Source organism: Panthera onca, chromosome B1, assembly GCF_046562875.1.
Source record: "Panthera onca isolate mPanOnc1 chromosome B1, mPanOnc1 haplotype 2, whole genome shotgun sequence".
NCBI classification, from domain to species: domain Eukaryota; kingdom Metazoa; phylum Chordata; class Mammalia; order Carnivora; family Felidae; genus Panthera; species Panthera onca.
Genome location: NC_138342.1, coordinates 55,611,025 through 55,632,402, shown reverse-complemented (window position 1 = coordinate 55,632,402; position 21,378 = coordinate 55,611,025). Strand labels below are relative to the sequence as shown.

General features: G+C 37.8%; 1 protein-coding gene across 1 annotated transcript; it reads left to right on the top strand.

Annotated features, from left to right (window-relative positions):
* Window positions 1-860: 860 nt before the first annotated feature.
* Window positions 861-14,358, top strand: LOC132693086 (transmembrane protease serine 11B-like protein). The gene is made up of 10 exons (XM_078445160.1): window positions 861-865; window positions 3,795-3,910; window positions 6,953-7,071; window positions 7,168-7,235; window positions 9,537-9,697; window positions 10,405-10,443; window positions 10,970-11,144; window positions 12,258-12,517; window positions 12,965-13,107; window positions 13,944-14,358. Exons 1-10 carry the CDS (start codon window positions 861-863, stop codon window positions 14,103-14,105), a joined length of 1,248 nt encoding a protein of 415 aa, XP_078301286.1. The 3' UTR covers window positions 14,106-14,358.
* Window positions 14,359-21,378: the final 7,020 nt, after the last annotated feature.

The window sequence follows — 21,378 nt, the reverse complement described above, 5'->3', positions numbered from 1 at the left end:
ATGGAAATAAAAACTTCAATGCCATATTATATCAATTTCAATTGTTCTCTTAGGGTTAGTTCTCTAGGACAGAACGGAAAAGGTCTCAGAAGAAAGTGATGTTTTAGATCCTTGCCAAGGTAGCATTGAGAATTCACAGCCAAGAGTTTGTTATTTTTGTATTTTTTAATGGCAAGATATAATTGATATTCTGTATCCTCTTATGTATCCTCTATTCAGTAATTCCCCTTATGTGATTTTTCAGAATTTATAGTATGCAGTACCAGAAATATTGGCTGAATAGCTGAGTGGTTTTTCTGTGTGGGAAGTATTTCATTTTTAAGCAGATATTTCATCTGCATCATGGTTCGTAAGATCTTTAGGTTATCAGTTAAAGGTAGCTACAACTGGGAGAAGCATCTGAGCTGGTGACAAGCAATAATCAAAATGGAAAAAGAGGATAGGCAACATAAATATGAAATTCTACAGCATTTTCAATGAAGGGCAACTGGAAATTAGGAAGTGATTTCAGTCCTCCACTTTCAAGCCATAGCGTCTGGATGAATTCTAAGATAGCTTATTTGATCACATTTTAATAGATTTATTTATGTTCTTATAAAAATACCAGTTCTAAAACAGATTGCAAAGATAAAAGAAAAAAATTGCCCAAATCTATATGAAGTCGTGTCCGGAGGTAAAGTTCTAAAAATAAAACTAGACAAAACAAGAAATGTACCAGTATATCCCCAGTTAAGACACTCCTAAGAAAAGTAATTCGTGAGAGTTTATGGGAGACAGAAAAGTAAGGAAAGGGTGTGGAGCAAAGATTAGAGAATCAAGCAGTGAGCAAAGTAGTCTTGGTGGAGCCAAATGCCTAGGAGATGAGGTAAGTACTTACCCATCTCTGAAAGGTGGACAAGATTTTGAATTGGACAGTTAAGGAACATATGCTGACAATTTAAAGTCTTTTGAGTGATTTCAAACAATGAGACTGTGAAATTCAGGAAAGCCACGAAACATGGAGATAAATTAGTTGTAGTCAGAATGGAAACAAATGTTTGCCTTGGAAAGAGAAGTGTCGATTCTGTACTATGTTTTATATAACAAGCACTGTAATTTACTAATTCAGTTTCACAGCTTTGTTTGTTCCCTGTTTTCAGATGAATCCTAAATTAACCCCAACTATGGTTCCTCAGTTAACTACTGGTGTGACATCTCCATTTGTGTACTAGAAATTTAAATGTCTCTTAAATTCCAGATACATATCTCTTAGGCTTCATCTGACTCTCTTTTACCTATTCTTTACAAACATAGCTAACTAATTACCAAATTCTGACAAAGATTCTACTGTAAATGTTCTCAAATTCATCACTTTGTTTCTTTTCTTACTACCACAATCCAGAATGCTATCATTCCATTCCCATTGATTATATTAGCCTCTTTGCTCATTGGTCCTCCCCTTTCATTTTTCTCCCTCCTTTAAACTACAATTATCCAGACTGAAGATTCATCTTCCTAAGCACTGCATGTCCTCATTTCCACCAGATAAAATCAAAATCTCTTCTGATTAGCACTGAAGGCCTTCCATAATTTGTAACCTTCTGATCTATTTATCCTTCAGAGTCTCATTGTCCTTGATATCCCTTGGCTTCATTTATATACTATTTCAACAAATATTATCAATAATGTGCTAGACACCACAAAATGGCCTGCGTATAAAATAATAACATCATGAATAACAAATAATGACATGGGCCAGATGATAACAAGACCTCGACCAGAGGTGAAAAGACTGCCATGTAAAAATAAAAAATACTCTCAGTGTAGATCCATATTAGGGTGAGCCATGGAAGGCCTCAAGAAAGAGGAGATGACAGAGTTGAGGATAAAGTTTGAGTGGGGGCTCACTGGGTAGGCTTGAGGCAGACATTTTAGGCAGAAGGACCAGAGCGTGCAAGGCCATGGAGGTGTGGAAGAGTCTGGTTGTTTGTGGAACTCTGAGTAGTTTGAAATGGCTGAAACATAGATTAGAAACAGGCTTGGAATGAGATGAGATGGTGGAGGGCTTGTCTTAAGTCAGGGGCACAATTTATATGTGGAAACACGAGGAAAAAGAAGGATGTGGGGTACAGATGAAGAGAAGTTCACAAATGTGATGATGGAGTTGTAAATATTCTCTTCTGATGCTTTTCATTTTCTCAGTGGACTAGGAAGTAAGGTTACCAGCTAAGCTTGAGAATGGGGCAAATGGTGCTGGAGGTTTGAGGTAAAAAGGAGAAGTATGAAGTCATTTTTAAAGAGAGTGGAAAAAACTCCGTAGAGGATGTATTTAAAACAACAACAACAACAACAACAACAACAAACTTGTTCTCCTGGAAGTATCAACCCAATTTATTTTTATCTGAGACCTAATACATCATACATACTCCTCTCCAATGCCGCTTCTAATCTGAAAACTCTCACAATATGTCCAGCTATATTAAAGTTTTCCAGTTTTGCCATGAAGATAGCATACAGTTTAGTAAGAATCTGTATCACTAACAGTGTTAAACTGAAGATTCTCAGACTCTTTTGGGAATTTGAGTTAATTAGATCTGGGGTAGGATACCATAATCTGCATATGTAACAACCACTCTCAGGTGATTTTGATAAAAGCCATCCTCCAACCATACTTGGAGGAGCCCCAATATTTAAGACAAAATCTCAAAACCTTTGTGTGGCAACAAAGTCCTTGTTGTTGCCTCCATATCAGGATTTTCCAGAGAAACAGAAACAAGAGGATATCTCTTTCTGTCTCTATTGCCTCCTCCTCCTCTCTCTCTTTCTCTCCTTTTCTCTATCAATAGATGATAGATAATAGATCTATACAAATATATAGATACATAAACATAAGATATATCTATGTACCTAAGGTAGCTTCACACAGTTGTAAAGTTAGCACGGCTGGAAACTCAGGCAGGATTTCTATGTCATACTTCCAAGGCAGACTGTTTTTTTCTTCTGATGAAAATCTCAGTTTTAGCTCTTATGGCCTTCACCTGATTGAATGAGGCCCACCCACTTGCAGAGGGTAATCTCCTTACAGTCAACTGATTAGAAATGTTTATTTCAGCCACAGAATACTTTCATGGCAACATGTAGACTCATGTTTGACCAAACAACCTCGCACCATAGCCTAGCTAAAATTGACATTTAAAATTAGACGTTATACTGTCCAGCTTTATCTTTGGTTAATCCATGACAGTTTGCAGCAAGAAAATTGAATTCCTGGCTAGTAAGCTAGCAAGAAAGATGGACACTGCTCTCCCCCAATATAGCACTTCATATTTGCCTGTGTTCTCTGGATATAACAAGGACATAATAAAATAGAATTGTGATCATAATTCAAAAATTATGATAAGCTTTGGCATAAAGAACTTATAAGACATTTCTATTTTCCTCTCTTCTTCCTCCCCAACCTGGCAAGGTCTTCACTAGTTGATACTAACTCTGTCACTACCCCATTGGTCATGGGAGACAACTAGATGCTAAGTATAGATAACTTGACATTATCGTATTCCTGAAAAATAATTTCACAGCACAGATCCAAAGAAGTTTAATTGTAAATTTCTTTCCTTCTTTCTCTTCCTCCCCTTCCTCGTTTTTCTTTCTTTCTTTCTTACTTTTTCCCTTCCCTTTCCTTACCTTCCCTTTCCTGTCCTTTCTTCATATATCTTTTGCTACCCCTATGCCTAAATTGAGCCAATAAGGGTGAGCAAGAGTAAAGATTTGGAGTGTCTGTGACTTTTTTTTTTTTTGATATCCTTTACTTGCAGACCAGTCACAGCTTCCCGTCCATCTTTGCCACTATGGATGATTGCACTGATTGTGTTCGGAGTGTTGGCAATCCTGGGAATAACCATTGGTCTCCTGGTTCATTTTCTGGCAGTAGGTTGGTAAAGAACACATTTTTATTTATTTCAGTTTGTTGTAAACTTTATTTACATTTCTACCAAAGACAAAGAGATAATTGCAAATAATAAATTATCTGTCTTCCTTTATTTTTTTAAAAGTTTATTTTATTTATTTTGAGAGAGCATAAGCAGGGGAAGGGGAGAGAGAGAGAGGGAGAGACAGAATCCCAAGCAGGCTCTGTGCTGTCAGCACAGAGCCCCAAGCGGGGCTCTATCTCACGAGCCATGAGATCATGACTGAGCCAAATTCAAGAGTCAGACACTTAACCAACTGAGCCACACAGGCACCCCTCTATGTTCCTTTAAAATGGCCATCAGTGACCCAAGATCCCAGAAAGAAGCATTTGCCAAGCTCCCTATTGCAGACATCTTTTGTATATACACAAGTAAAAGAATATATATGATACAGCGACATGAATACACAGATAGACAGTTGATAGGCAGAAAAAGTAATCTACCAAGTTGGTATTAATATGTGTTACCTTGTAATTAAAATACTAAGACAAGAAAGACAAGAAAATCAGCATATGCTTACACTGCTCATTTTTCTCCCAACTTCCCAGTAGTTTGTTAGCAATATTATTCTTTTTATATTCTCAACCTTTATAATACTTCATTTGCAATCATAATTACTAGATGTTTTCTAAAGAATACTATGGGAAGTGATTCTAGGGGTGGGACATAGGGAGTTTGCAGCTTATATTTTGATTCATCATCTCAAACATTCTCTTATGCAATCTGTTATTTTAACTCCATGGAACACTTGTCTTCAGTTTTTAACACAAGAAGCTGGGGTAGCCCTGAGGAAAGCTCCTTAATATACAGACTCTCTGAACTATAATATAGTGATCCTGACGTCTCTCCTTTGTTCATCCCAACTCACCTCCAGAAGGTTGCCTTAACCGGGAGATTAGAGCACATATAATAAAAATGGCACATTACTATGGATTCACATTTATTTTCACTGCTGTCATTCTGCAGGGTCAAAATAGGACCTTTGGAAATATTCCTTGTCTTTTTTCCAGGCCCTGAAGTCTCATTACAGTAATAACAGAGTCATTGAGAATTTAGAAAAATCCTCAATGAACTCAGCTTGTGAGGAGATGTATCTCTGATATGTATCATTTTTCAGCCTAGTTTATATTTCACATTTGGGGGAATATTTGCTTCATAGTTTTTAGCCTGGAGTTGTGTCTTTCTTTTGCTTCCTTGGAAATGAGCCCTTTACCCTTGTCTTTGGGTGTTTTTATAAGTTAGAGGAAGGAGAACATAAAAGAAATGCCTTAACTCTGTCAGATTTAAATAGAAGTGTTCTCATAATTTATGCTTAAAATATTATCGCACTTCAAAACACTGCACAAAACCAAAACCAAAAATGTGTGTATGTTTGTATGTGTGTGTTACATGTAAGTTGTAAGTTTTCTTTATAGAAATAACTTCTAAGTAATCAAGTCATGAAAAAGTCATAAAACAATTTCTTTCTGTCCCTTATCCATCTCAATTCATATTGGCATTTGAACCACTTATAGAAATGGGAATATCAATCATAAGGTGCAGATGTGCCTTATGGATATCTCATCCCTAAGGGTTGTTTTCATTTCATCAGGTACCAACAGATCTCAGTGACTGATTTCACAGTGACCTCAGCATAGTGAGCCATCTCTGTGGCTGAATGCTGTGTGGAATTAAATTAATACTCAATTCCTTGTTTTAGGGTATGGTTTCTTAGTCTTAATGTCTTAGACATTAAATGTTTAGTTTATGCACTGGCTCTTGGAAAAGTGTTCCATGCAGTTGTAATAAAAAGTTTGTATCTTGTCAATTTATTAGTCTACACTGAGGAATATTCATGGCAGCCTAATTATCATAGTAGGTAGAAATATTTAGGAATCTAAATAAAGAACTGAAAGATACACTATGAACACTGAATTATAAAAAAAGAAAGTTGAATAGTTTAAAGATCTATGTTTTACTACTTATGTTAAAATCTAATAAGCTACCATTGCAAAATTCGGTCTCTATAGTAAAAGATCCATGATCCCCAGACAAACTAACTATAATTAGCAGTGTTGGTTCACAAATTATTATTCATAAACAACCCATTTTCAGCATTTTGTTTAGACATTTCTGGCTTCTTTTTTTATCACACTTCTCACTGTAAAATATTTTCACCACTTATAATAGAAAGTCATATTTCATTTTAATTATGGTGCTTTCCTTCTCTGCATTTGTATAGAACCTGCAATTAGATGATTAATGTTTTTCATTATATCCTTATTAGTACCTTGTGTAATGATTTCAACCATATTGAGCCTGTCACTTCCATCACATAGTCTTCAAAAGCAATGATCATATTGCACAATAGTATTAATATTTATTCAGTGCTTACTATACGCTAGGTGTTGTTATATAGCATCTAGAATATTTCTAAGTGCTTAGTATCTATCACATATTAGAGGTAAGATATATCACACGTCTTACCTCTGATAGGCATCTTAGTATCTATGAGAATTTAAGGAAATAAAATGGATTAGGTGTAGTCTTTGTACTCAAATCGAATTTTTGTTGATTCTTGGCTTTTAGTATCCATATGATATTAGTCAAGTTACTGAATATCTCAACACTACATTTTTCCAGAAAAAAAAGGGGTATACTTCATATGTTCTTTTATAAAGTATCTTCTCATGGTACATACTTAATAAATGGTAACTATTTTTACTCATAGTTTAATAATTATACGACAGAAATCTCACTTACAGTATATAGTTCTATCTGTCTCAATCAAGATATTACTCTTCTTGCTGACTTTTGTCTATATCTATATATGCTGCATTATTGGTCCCGTAAACACTTTTCACAATGCCCAGGATATCTAACCGGCTGTGCCAGAAAGATTCACAGGCTTTATCAATGTCTAATATGAACACAATATTTACTAGTTGATATTACTATGTAATTTGTATCTGCATTTGAAATCCATTTCACCTAAATAATTCTTGGATGATGTTTTTATCTCACAGAAAACACGACTTACTATTATCAAGGTAGCTTCGAAGTGCTGGATATCCCATACAACAGAAATTATCAAAGAGAGACATCACCAGAAAATAACTATCTTAGCAAAATTCTTGAGACTAAGGTAAACTGGTATTTTCCTATATTTATTTCATTGTTAGTTCTCTGAAATACAAATATATTATTGGAATATGACGTTTGATTCTGTTCTCTTTAACAGATGGTTGATGCATTTCAAAGTTCTAGCATTTACAGACAATATATCAATTCTCAAGTCATCACACTGGTGTAAGTAACTAATAATAGCAGTTAGAAAAGAGATCAACTCATTCATACATACATATTTCAAGCACCTCTGTGAAATGTCACAGTCATTAGCCAATAAGTTACTAATACAGTATTATCGTAAGTTAAATGCCAGACTAATTGTTCAATATAAAACCAAAGCAAAGATGGGGCTATCTAGTTTTATCCACTAGATCTATTGAGAATTTGTTATTCATATAATGCGTTAAATTATAATTGCCTCATCACTCAAGCTTCTTAAGTTTTTATGTCTAGCAAATAGTAGGTGATCCCTTAGACCAATGTTTGATAGTCTAAAATTTTTATTTAGTAGTTGTATAAATACAGACCCTGTTTTCTCATGTCTTTCTTTTTCCTTTTTTGGTCTTATGTAAATCTATTTAATGACTCATGTCCTTCTACTTGCAAATCAGCCAGACACCTTGTGGAAATACCCTAGAGTTCTTTTAGGGTAGAAAAGAGCATATCTACATCAGGCTTTGATGTCAAGGAAGTCCTTGTAGTCACCATAACAAGAAGTAAAATAGCTATCGTATGTGGGTTTAGAGTAGCAGGTAATAGCAGAGGGAGGCCTAGAACAGAAGTTAGGCAACTTGATCCCAGTCTTTACCACTTAGTAATCCCAGAGTCATTAAATCACTTTGACTCTATTTACCTCTCTGTGAAATACTGTCATAGCACCTTCGCTGCCTCTCTCATGTAAATGCACTTAGGGTCAAAGAAGGTAATGTGTATGGAAAGATTTGTAAATAAACACATTTCCAGTGAAGGCAATTATTGCTTTTACCTTCATCAGTGTCACCAGCTATGCCTGCTCCTGGAATTCATGGGACTCCTGGAATTGCAGAACACATCAAGATCTCCACTACAATTAACCTTGAGAGATGATTTTAGTATTGGAAAGAGATGGGAGCTAAAATTGAAGGGCCCAGGTATCTTTCAGAGAAGTCTGCAACCACTGCAATCACTTCCAAAGGAAGCGATGGAGAGGCTACAGGACAGACGTTTTCATTTTGACACCCCTTTCTATGATAATCAAACCTGCATGAGCTGAGTGCTTCCTAGCACTGATTACTGATTTATATGCCAAAAGGTTAATCATCTGTCAGGGAGAGCCAAAGCATAAAAATGCCACTTTGGACACTATCCTCAAAGCTGTTTGACAATTCCTACATGTCCACCCGTCACCTTCTTGGGTTGCTTACCCCTATCTGAATTCCAAACAAATCTTCCCTGAATGACATGGTCAGGTTCATCTTCCTCAAGCACAGTTTTATTCAACAACTTCTCTTTACTTCTATCTCTTGGCTCACATTAAAAGTCCTCCTCCATCTGAGCCCAATCTCTTAGACACTGCTGTCTCTGTGACCTGGCACAGGGAGACAAAACAGTGTAAAGACTCTGGGTTATAGAGTCAGTTGTACTGAATCTGATTTGAGTTTAGTAGCTGTATAATCTTGAGCCTATTAGGTAACCTGTCAGAGCCTCCGTTTTTCCTTGTCTACAAAATGAAGACAATGACACCCATGCTGCAGGCTTGTTGTGAAGTCTAAGTGTGACAATAAATGTGAAAATAAGTACCTAGAACACAGCAGATCCCCAGTAAATGCAAATTAATTATCGCTAGCCAGTTATTCTGGAGTGTTACTCTTCTCTACCTGATGAAATTGTCTGCTTGATGTTGAAGTAGTGATAAAAACACTTTAAATCCCAGTGTGTATGCCACCTCTTTCATGAAAATTACTCTAATTCTTTAAATAAAAAATAACTTATCCTTCCTCTATTTGCAGATAAGACAAAATAAATATTATCCCTTCTGCCTCATTTATTGTAGTCATTTGTATACATGTCTAATTTCCTAGAAATCTGGAAATTCTTGGAGGGTAGGTGCCATGTCTTAGTCACGCTTGCATCACCGACTAGCACCCATTCCAGTCACTTGTCTATAGCAGTTGCCCAATAAATGATTGATGAATACATGAATAAGCGAGCCCAGTTCTCACATGATATTTCCACCCTGTGCCGCAGGCCTTTCCTACTTTTCAGATTTGTAGAACTACTTGTCCTCTAAGATGAATGCTGTAGCTGCTTGCATACTGTCACCAGGTAAATGTAGGCAGATGGATGATCCTGTGATTAACCAAAAGTGAAGGTACTGCACAAACCCATAAAAAGACAAGATACAAAAATATGAAAGATCAGGGAATGAGGAAGGAAATGCTATTTTCTTAGCAACATAAGAAATATGCTTATCTTGTTGAAACATACTTATCTTGCTTCCAGTCCTCATAACAACAGTCTAACTGCACATATATGGCTGATATTCAAGGCTCCCAGATCAATGAAGGAAAACACCAGAAGAAGAATTGAAAGTGTCTTACATCAGATGCTGAGAAACCACGCAGGCTCTCTGACTACAGATCCTAATTCTCTTAGGCTCAAGGGTAAGCTTATGAATTAAATAGGAGCAGTGTTATTTCATCTTTTTATTTCTAACATATATCACAAGTACCAGGAACAAAGCCGATCCTGAATTTTTTAAATGAATAGACCATTATTTTATTTCAGAGCAATAATTTGTATTCTTCGTTACTAAAAACATTATAATCAAATCATAATAATACCACACTTTAAAGCACTTCTGGGAGAAAAGCTGCTTCTGATTATAAAGCAAATAGTAAGACTTTGAACAGTCCTTATAAGTAACAGTGTGTCTTGTATATATTTTCATGATCTCCTATAAACTTCAAAAATATCAAACAATCTGCCATTACAAGACAGGTCAGTTTTTAAGTTATTTTTGTCTACTGACAGGAATCAGTTTCACTTGTGGGTCTTTTTGATCTTCTAAGAAAAGATACTGACCGTTTTCCACCTTAGATGATAAAGATTATATTCCAATTAAATAAAAATGAAGTCTCTCATTTGGAGCTATGGAAGTGGTATTTCCATATCATACATTTGCATATAGTAAAAGAACAATTCAAATAAACCAATATTCTCTCCTTTCTACTAACATTTTCTCCTGAGATTCAAAATTATTTCTGACCTCCTCTCTGCTGAACCTAGCTAGCATCTTACTCCATTGTCTCCAAGGTCAATGGCTTATGCTAGGTATTATATTTACCATGAGCTTTTTGTTCTATTTCAGAAATCAGTAAGGTTGATGCTGAAAAGATTATCAACAACCGTAAGTTCAGATCTTCTTAATTCAATGTGTGAGATGATCTAAGACATAACAGTCAAGATTTGTTACTGTTGGCTAGTTACAATTCTAACTAGGTACCTTACATACAACTCATTTAATCCTCACAATAATCCTAAAGATAGATATTATTTATTATCATTCCATGTTAGAGTTGGGGAAACTGAAGCACAAAGAAGTGAAATAATTTGCCTAAATTCAACCAGCTTGTGAATGGTGTGGTCAGAATTCAAACCAGGGAGTCTGGTTGCAGAGCCCATGGACTTAACTGTGACTTTATCTGCCTCCCAGAGCTCTCATATTCTCCAGGTGCTGAGGTATCTTGGAGATACTGTGCTGGGTATGGAGGTGATCTAGGGGTTGCTAGTGATTCCTTTGCAGATTACATCCTGTTCTCTTCAGTGCAAGATATTGTCAGATAGAACCATACAAGAATAACTCAGCTCAGTTTCTGCTTTATAATCAAACAAGTGTCTTCCTACTCTCAATGGAACAAAACTGACTCTGACAGGCTGTGGGACACGAGCAAGGATGTCAGCTACGTATGATAGAATCAAAGGAGGTTCCAATGCTCAGAAGGGAGAATGGCCTTGGCAAGCAACTCTCAAAAAGAATGGCCGACACTACTGCGGGGCATCTTTGATCAGTGAAAGACACCTGGTGACTGCAGCTCACTGCTTTCAAAAGTAAGTTCATCATGTTGCTCAAGGATAGGGAGACCAAAGACTGGAACTGGGCCAGTTCACACTTGTTATCTCAGTTAATTATCAATAGCTCTCTTCTCAAGTGTCCTGGTTTGGAAAACAAATTATATGGGAAGCCAATCTAAGATTTTCCTGCATTACCTGTAAGCATGGGAAGAGTCATTCATTCTTGATATGGCATTTTTTTCTCACATGATTCTTATCTCTCATCACTTTATACTGCAGACATCCTTAACTACTCATAGTTGCTAAAACACATCATCCTGTTTCATAGCTTCCTCACCTTCTGCACATACCATCCCCTTCTCATTTTTTAGGCAACTCTGACCCAGCTCTATGGTCTCATCCAAAATGCTACTTTCCTTAAGAAATATCTGAATACTACTTGGCAATGAGAAAGAATGATAAATGGCCTTTTGTGGCAACACGGATGGAACTGGAGAGTGTTATGCTAAGTGAAATAAGTCATACAGAGAAAGAGAGATACCATATGTTTTCACTCTTATGTGGATCCTGAGAAACTTAAGAGTAGACCATGGGGGAGGGGAAGGGGAAAAAAAGATAGGGAGGGAGCCAAACCGTAAGAGACTCTTAAAAACTGAGAATAAACAAGGGTTGATGGGGGGGTGGGAGGGAGGGGAAAATGGATGATGGGCATTGAGGAGGGCACCTGTTGGGATGAGCACTGGGTGTTGTAAGGAAACCAATTTGACAATAATTTTCATATAAAAAAAAAGAAATATCTGTTCCCTAGAGCATGCAGATTTAAGTCCACCTGTTTTCTTGTCCCACTAATTATACACAAATCACTTAAGCAATTAGAACTGTCTGTGTTTATGCCCATCCTTCGTTATATTTAAGTTTCTGGAAGGTATGGCTATTAATTTTTATTTCTATATCCCCACTGCTTTACACAGTATATGGTATAGGGAGGGACTCAAACAGTTTTTTAATTTATGAAAAAAATCAGATTGTATCACTGCTAATGAGCTATGGCACAAGGGAATATTAATGTCATTAAAAAGTACAGTAGATGAAGGCCATGTTTCTACTATTTTGAAATAAATACAAAATATATAATTTTTGCTCTTTCAGGACAAACAATCCAAAAAACTATACTGTCAGCTTTGGCACCAGAGTAAATCCCCCCTATATGCAACATCATATTCAACAAATCATAGTTCATGAAGACTACATCCCGGGTGAACATCATGATGATATTGCAATTATACAGCTCACCAAAAAAGTCTTATTCAAGAATGATGTACATCGAGTTTGTCTTCCTGAAGCCACACAGGTTTTTCCACCAGGTGAAGGAGTTGTTGTTACAGGATGGGGAGCACTTTCATATAATGGTAAGTCCAGTGAAAATTTAACAGTGTGTCAGTACAAAAGCACGAAAAATGGTGGGCTAGGCACAGAGTCAAAGGCATCATTTACTTCAGGATGCCTACTTCTCCCAGGCAATATCTCAGGAAATGATGCGTATGGACTTATGGCTTTGCAAATTGCCTTGGTGTGGAATGTTCTGTGGAGACCAATTGATTGTAGAAATTCCCTAGCCTGGAGAAACTAACTGAGAAAGTTCTGGTTCAAAGATATAAGAAGAGAGATAAGGACATAGAAAGGCAGTATTTAAAAGATTTCAAATGATTCTTTGAAGATGTCCTTTCCATTGGTTCAGGTGAGGGAAATGAGTAGGCAAGAGTCAAATACAGGTTTTATGCACAGAGGACAAAGCAAGTTTTCCATCCTGCTCTGTTTTAGAACAGGTCTTTTACTAATTTGTATACTTCCTTTAGGTAAATACCCAGAGGTACTTCAGAAAGCATCTGTGAAGATTATTGACACAAATACCTGTAATGCTCAGGAAGGATATTATGGTATGGTATTGGACACAATGCTATGCGCTGGGTACTTGGAAGGAAATATCGATGCCTGCCAGGTAAGTCTGGACACTAGTCACATTGACCATCAGTTACAAATAACTGCTATTATTTTATGAATGTCATCAATACAAAGACAATTTCTATACTTCAGTTAATTTGCATTTTGACAATCCTGTTAAACTCTTCCAGCTAAAGTAATTCTCCACTACATGAAATATATGTTTATAAGTGTTTAACAAACACTTAAGTTGGACTTACTCTGAGCCCAGCATTGATTGCAGTTTTTTACAAATAATTCATTTAATCCTCATACAACATTGTGATGTGGGTACTATCATTATCACTTTATAGATGAGAAAACCGAGGCAGAGGAAGGTAAAGTGATTGGCACAAGATCACACAGGTAGTAACTGGGAGAGCTGGCATATAAACCAAAGTAGTCTAGGATCACAGTCCATAATCTTAATCACATTTCAATAAAAGATCAGTCTCAGAAAATTTTAATCTACTTCCAGCCTATTTCTCTTTCCTTCTTAGCCTCCTCATGGCTAGGGTTCTGGCTACTTTTCTCAGATATAAAGCCCTGTTTTCTAAGTACATCTATAATATTTGCTTCCCAAAAGCTTTCTCTTAGAACTAGCTAACTAGTTTCTCATAGAACTAGATAATTTATCAGCTCATGCCTGCAAGGTTCAGGTCAACACCAAAGAGTCCCAGAGAATATAATCTGGCCAAAAGTGAGGTTAAGGGTGATGCAGGGATTTACACCATACATTTTCCTATGGTCTGTATGAAGGATGAGTCACAAACTTTATCTGGGCTTATCACTTAGTGTAAGTAAAGTATCTGGAAGTTAATTCTCATAATGATAAATATTATTTGTCTTATTTAGGGTGATTCTGGAGGACCACTAGTTCATCCTAATTCTCGAAATATTTGGTACCTTGTTGGAATAGTGAGCTGGGGAGAAGAATGTGGTAAAATCAATAAGCCAGGTGTCTACATGCGAGTGACTGCCTACCGCAACTGGATTGCCTCCAAGACTGGTATCTAAGAGAAAAGCATCTTGTAGCAACTATCTGAAGTCATTTTCACCTAAAGTTACTCCCAACCTTAGTTAACATGCATTTTAAATTAGTGTGTACGGTGGCTGTTTTGAAAGAACTGTGGTCCTGAGGGAGTATTTATGAACTTTAATTTTAAGGAACTTACAAAACAACAAATCTAATGTTTAGTCCAGAAAGGCCTAAGCAAAGAAAATGCTCCTATCAAAAAAAGGACTATTCCTATTTTACTATTTCATGAACCCACATCATGGCTATCTCACCATAGAATAAAGCTCTTGGTTTTAGTCATTCAGACTTTTTTCAATTATGAATATATATCCTCCCAACTCAGTGGCAGCGCTATGAGAAAGTGGAACCAACCCTTTCTGAGGGCTGGGTTGGAACATGCTCTATCTGCCTTCATGTCGTAGATTTTGAGGAAAGGGTATGGTTGTGAACTGACTCTGGTCAGAATTTAGGCACTGACTTAGTCTCTCATTTGAACGGGGGTCTTGATCAGCTCTTAAAATCACTGGGAAATAATTTCACTGTCAGTAAAACTAGGCAAAATACATTTTAGACCTATAGAGACCATGTACACTAATTCTTCAGTGTTGATACAGGTTTTTGTGGAAATTCCTCACTTGCAACACATAAAAATAAGTAGCTGTGAACCATGAAATGTACAATGTATTTTAATAAAAACAAATTTAAAATCAGACTATCTTTGCTCAATGACAAATTCTTTCTTTCTCTCTTTCTCTCTTTCTTTCTTTCTTTCTTTCTTTCTTTCTTTCGTGTGTGTGGTTTTCTTTGGTTTGGTTTTATTCTTTAAAAAAAATTTTTTTTTAAGTTTACGTATTGTTGACAGAGACAGAGTGCAACCACGAGCTGGGGAGGGGCAGAGAGAGAGGGAGACACAGAATCTGAAGTAGGATCCAGGCTCCAAGCTGTCAGCACAGAGCCTGATGTGGGGCTCAAACTCATGAACTGTGAGATCATGACCTAGGCTGAAGTCAGATGCTTAACTGACTGAGCCACCCAGATGCCTCTTGTTTGGTTTTATTCTTAAAAAGGTCTTTTGTAGGTGGCTTTTCTTCTTTCTCTGTTATTATTTTCACTTGGTCCTTGGCTTGGGAAAAAGCTATACAGTAGTTAAAAAGCTACCTCCAGGCTGCAGGGAGAGGCTCAGGCAGGCCAGCGGGGATGCAACAGGTGGGTCCCTCATTACTAGATGCAAGAGGCTCTCAGTCATGCCTGAGGATGAGGCCGGCCAACCCAGGGTTGAGGCCTGCCCGCCTGAGAAGTTTGGTCAGGTGGTTTCTCATCTTCTGGGTGAGCTTCAGTTAACCGCCTAGGAAATGGTTCTCTAGGAAGCCACTGAGTTGGGAGTATGTGTAGGAGAACCCAGGGCTTGCAAATCCACTGAGGACTAGGCCAGGCTCTTCTCCAGGTCCAAGACAGGTTCCATGGCCTGCAGGCTGCCCCCTCACCCCCCACTTATCTCTGGATGGCTTCTGGACCTCCAGGAAGAAAGCTTGTTTGCCTCCCTGTTTTTGCATCTTTGAGAGATACTAGGCACCCTCCAACTTCTCTGCCAACTCTTAGAAAAAATGGCACAGTCACCAGGGGCCACGGGCCATGAGAATAGAGGTCCAGAGAGAGGCAGGTGGGTGAGGCTCACAGATGCAGATTGACCAGGCAGCTGATGGCAGCTCCCACCTTAGAAGAATAATTCTGGATGATCTGGTGGCTCATGGTTCCTCAAGATCAGGAGTCAACCACACACAAAGTATGGTGTTAGTGCATCTCAGAAATGGATGATGGAATGGCCAAGAAGATGGTTCTAGAAGCTGTTGCTGGGGGCTGAGGAGGAAGCTGAGGGTGGCTGAGGCTGGAGTGGCATGGAGAGAAAAACAGTTCTGTTCCAGCAAGAGACATACCTACATGCTATGCCTGTGCCTCTAACAACTGCTCCTGGAAGCTGTCCCAGAAAGAGGAAAAATAGCAAAAGCAATAAATCCACCCTTTGTCCAGAAGGATTAATAAGGATTCAAGTAGAGTTTGGATAACTACCTGTCCAGAGGGTACAGGATGGATTCAAAGATTTGGTTTTCAAAGTGGAGGTAGGATTAGAAGTGGAAAAGAGTGATACTAATGACGACTAAGATTTTTGTCTGTCCTTTAATTATACGTTTTTGAGCCTTCCGATGCAGTTTCCATTATAGCTGAACTCATAATGTGAACTCTTGCCAGTACTTCCTCTTGGGCTTAGAATCCTCTTAGCTCTCACCTGCCTATGAGTGCCAGAGTTTATTAATGTGGGGCAGTAAACTTCATATTCTGTTAAAAAAAATCAATTTATTACAAATAAATGTGCACCTACCTTTTTAAAGTCAAAATGTAAAGAGCTTTATTGAGCTTAGTTGGTAAACTGTTTCAACTTTTAAGTATTACTTATATGCTATTCTCTTTTCTATTGAATATGTTTGTTAATCACAAACTTTGCAGTGAGAAGTAGCAATGCAGAAGCAGCTATTTTTATATATAAAATTTTATTGCTTAAAAAAAAATCAAGTACTGCCAATTAGCATCATATCCATTCATATGCTATTTAAAACAGATGGAAAATTTTGTGGATTTTTTTTAATGATAGAGTATACCATAAAAAAAAGAATTTAGAGTGTACTCTGTCCTCTGCTTAAGTATGTAAACCGGTAATTTTAGATAAAGAACTAATTTGGTTCTTTTACTCATAATATGAAAATTTTAAATTTGTTATCTGATAGTCTTGATATTATCATTATGTTAAGAATAGTGCAAAATTTGGCACAGACAGAAACATATTTTTATTAGAAACATATTTATCTTTTTTAAAAAAGTTTATTTTGAGACAGCATTTGCACGTGCATGCACAAATGGGGGAGGGGCAGAGAGAAGGAGAGAGAATTCCAAGCAGGCTGTGGGGCTCAAACTCACAAACTGTGAGATTATGACCTGGACTGAGATCAAGAGTCAGATGCTTAACTGACTGGGCCATGCAGGCGCCCCAGAAACATATTTACCTTAAATACTCTACATAAAGTAATTAAATCTGCATAACAACATGCATGCAGTCAATGCACAATAAAACAGATGTTTCAAATATAAATGTTGAACGTTTATGGCAATGAAGATTACGCATTACGAATGTTAAAGTTCTATACTTTAAAATCCCAAGATTAGGAAAAGAAAAACAATGATTAATTGCAAGGGTTATTCTAGATATGCATTCACTTGTATCAGAAGAAATCAAACCTCAGAGAGATCAGTGTCTGTCAAATCTAGCAATTCAATGTCCAGTCAATAATCTTAACATTCCTTTTTTTTTTTTTTTTTTTTTCCCTTGGTGCTGGGAAATGCACTGCAGAGTGATATGGGATTATCCCTGGCTTGACGATTTTCTCTTTTGTGATTGGCTTAACCATTTTATATTTGTTCCTCACTCCTTGTTTGTCCTTATACATTCATCAGGTCTTTGACAATGTCCTCAGATGGTGATAGCAGATGTTGCAGCTGATTTTTCTATGAAACCAGCATCTAGATCCCATTACTTTTCTACTGGACCTTTTATGGAACCTTGTCTTTTCAGGTTTTAGCTATTTTTTGTTTAAAAATCATTCATTCTCAGCCACAAGTCTTTCCACATGTCTTCTTAGATCTGCTAGTATGTTGCTGGATTTGTTAGTTTATTCATATATGATCCTTGATACCTTTTAGGTCCTATCGAAAACAAAACTCAGCACCACCCACAAAACAACTTGAATTCGTGGCATGTGTTCCTTTCAGGAAAGGCTATTCTTCTGGGAAAGAAGGAGACTTGGGCTCTCAGTAGCCTCTGAAAAGGGTGTTTATGAAGGATGAACCTGGGTTCCTCCATTCTCATCCATGTTCTGCTGGGCTTCCTTCCTTCCTTCATTGCTTGCTTCCTTCCTTCCCTACTTCCTTTCCCTCCTCCCTTCCTTCCCTCTTTCCTTCCTTCCTTCCCTCCTTCTTTCCCTCTTTCCTTCCCTCCTACCTTTATCCCTTCCTTCCCTTTCTTTCCTTCCTCCCTTCCTTTCTTCCCTTCCTTCTCTGCTTCATTCTCTCCTTCCTTCCTTTTTTCCTTCCTTTCCTTCTCTTCCCTTCCCTTTCTTCCTTCCCTCCCTTCCTTCCCTTCCTTCCCTCCTTCCTCTCTCCCTTCTTTCCTTTCCCTTCCTTCCTTCCTTTCTCCCTCCCTCCTTTCCTTCTTTTCTTTTCTTTCTTTCTTTTTTTTTTTGCTTTCCTTTCCCCAACTCTCCTACATGAGTAATGAATAGTACCTATTTCATGAGGCTATATAATTTCTGTTATAAATGAGCCTGTTCAGACTGTTAGCTTCACAGTTTCCAAAAGACAGTTGATTTTCACTATGTTAACTAACTGGGGAATTTACAATTTTTTTTTTTATTGTTTATTTTTTAGACAGAGAGGGAACGACAGAGTGCAAACGGGGAAGGAGCAGAGACAGAGGGAGACACAGAATCTAAAGCAGGCTCCAGGCTCCAAGCTGTCAGCACAGAGCCCGACCGGGGAGGGGGGCGCTCAAACTCACTAACTGTGAGATCATGACCTGAGCCGGAAGTCAGCGGCTTAACTGACTGAGCCACCCACTAACTGGGGAATTTAAATAAAAGCTTAAAAAAAAAAGAGGGGTGCCTGGGTGGCTCAGTCAGTTAAACGTCCTACTTTGGCTCAGGTCATGAACTCATGGTCTGTGGGTTCGAGCCCCATGTCAGGCTCTGTGTTGACAACTCGGAGCTTGGAGCCTGCTTCAGATTCTGTGTCTCCCTCTCTCTCTGTCCTTACCCTGCTCATGCTCTGTCTCTCTCTGTCTCTCAAAAATAAATAAACATTAAAAAAAAAAATAAAAAAAGAAACTACACTGTGAAAACAACAACGACAACAACAACCCGAAGATAGTTCTTTTTACAGCACTAAGTAGCCTTTTAATATTTCTCTTCAACTAAAAACTCTATATGCTTTTCTACTCAATTGATGAAACAGGTGGAGGGGTCCTATAGTTTGTGGGGTGGGTTTCAGTGTAGGAGCAGAGGGTGGCAGTGGCCTAGCCCAGGGGCTGTGGGCTTAGGAGAGTTCAGTCAGGCTGTTGTGAGGAACTCTCCTGCACCTCGGTTGGAGAATGGTGCTGCCAATTTCCCTGGAGGCAGCTTTTATTCTGAAATGAGATCGAAGGATTTATTACAAATGTGTGGTATGAGGCCTGTGAACTTGACGGTACTCGGCACTGCTTTGAACTCTTTCCCTGCACTCACGTAGCTAGCCTACTATGATGGCTTTGCCAAATCCATAGCCTGGATCCCAGATTATAGCAGTGCTTCTCAAACTCTGAGCTCTTAGGGTCCCTTACCTTCTTCAAAATTACTGAGAACCCTAAAGAGCTTCTGTTTTTAAAGGCTTTTTGTTTATATTGGGATTCTCTCTCTCTCTCTGCCCCTTTTCTCCCTCAAAATAAATAAACTTAAAAAAATAATCGTACTCATTAACATCAGAACTGATCCCATCATAAAGTCATTAAGTATCAAGAGGCACATATAAATTCATCAAAATTTACTTTTCATGCTAGATCTCAAATTTTATCATTAGCAACAAATACTGTCAGTTGTATTCCTTAGCACAAATTTCCTTTATTTATTTTCAAGATAATGTTTGCCAAATACTGATTCTAAATAACCAGAATTTGTCAGTCATTCTTTTCAAATACAATGCTGTTCCATAACAAAAGTGGTGAGTTCACCATGTGAGTCATACAATTGTTCAAGACCTTTATTTAGGACAGCCCTTTTAATTCAATATGCAGCAAAAATGCTTATGTTTACTTCTCATTTGGTTATTCAGAATATTACAAAGACATACTCAGCCTCAAGATTTTATAGTTTATAATTCTTACTGTTTCATCCAGGGAATTCTTTTTTTTTTTAATTTTTTAATGTTTATTTATTTTTGAGAGAGAGAGAGACAGAGTGCGAGTGGGGGAGGGGCAGAGAGAAAGAGAGACAGAACCTGAAGCAGGCTCCAGGTTCTGAGCTGTCAGCACAGGGTCTGATGTGGGACTTGAAATCGCAAACTGCCAGATCATGACCTGAGCTGAAATCAAGAATCAGACGCTCAACCGACTGAGCCACCCAGGCACCCCTCATCCAGGGAATTCTTAAATGAAATTAGATTTTTTCCCCTCTGAATGTGTGGCAATGAGGAATACAATGATACAATGACTCTTGGTAGAGTCAGATGCCACTACCTTGATTTACTAAGGTGCCAGCAGTTTTAACGACTATTGCTTTTTCACTACTGGTTGATTTCACAGACCTCTTGAAGGGGTCTCAGAGACCCTCAGGGGTATGCAAACCAAACTTGTAAAACCACTGATCTATTCTGATTTTTCTAAAGGGAAGTGCATATAACAAATAACTACAAAATAATTCTGTCAATGCATAAAATACCAAGAGTCATTCTTCCATATACATGCACAAAGGGAGCATGTTGAAGAGGTAACTAACCCAGGAGGGGGATGGGGGCAATCAAAGCTGAGATAAGCCATTAAGGGGAACAAGAGGAAATCAAAAAAGTCTTCTTGATGAAGGGGTGGATGTGCTTGGGAAGGGCATCCAAAGCAGAGAAAATACATTGTCAAACACCATGACTGAATACAGCCTCATTTAGTAGGATAGGCTAGATTATCTTGTAGCACATACCTAAATCTGCACAGCTTAATGCATCACAATTTATTTCTCACTCATAGACTATTGCCAGTAAGATGACTCTTCAAGGCAGCTGGATCAGCAGTTTGGGTTGCTTTTATCCGTGGCTATGGAATGTGAACATGTAGCCTCCACAATCTCCATGGCAAAGAGAGAGCTGCTATTAGATCTGCTAACAGAACTGAAAACATATCCACTAATGGTCCTAGACTATTAGAACTCCTCAAATGGCCCCTTAAAATTTAAAGGGGCTGAGAAATGTGAGAGAGCACTTGCATGTTTGGAGAGGCATGAATTTAATTGGCTGACCTTAGGTCCTTAAAACAGATCTCTGGCACTAATTTCTACTAACGCAAAGAATAGATAGTTTCTAGGATAAACAGTAAAGTGCTCTGTTAGTTAACCAGAATGATGATGAGTAGGCAGATTCACACTGAAGTTTCAGATCAAAAAGGATTAAAAGTAGAGCTGGAGGGCTTAGATAATAGGCAAGAGATTCTTC

Bases quoted from the DNA above. Each gene is read 5' to 3' on its own strand.
- LOC132693086 (XM_078445160.1), top strand. The intron at 7,236-9,536 runs GTAAGTAACTAA...TCTTGCTTCCAG, and splicing joins TCTCAAGTCATCACACTGGT to TCCTCATAACAACAGTCTAA. The intron at 13,108-13,943 runs GTAAGTCTGGAC...TGTCTTATTTAG, and splicing joins GAAATATCGATGCCTGCCAG to GGTGATTCTGGAGGACCACT.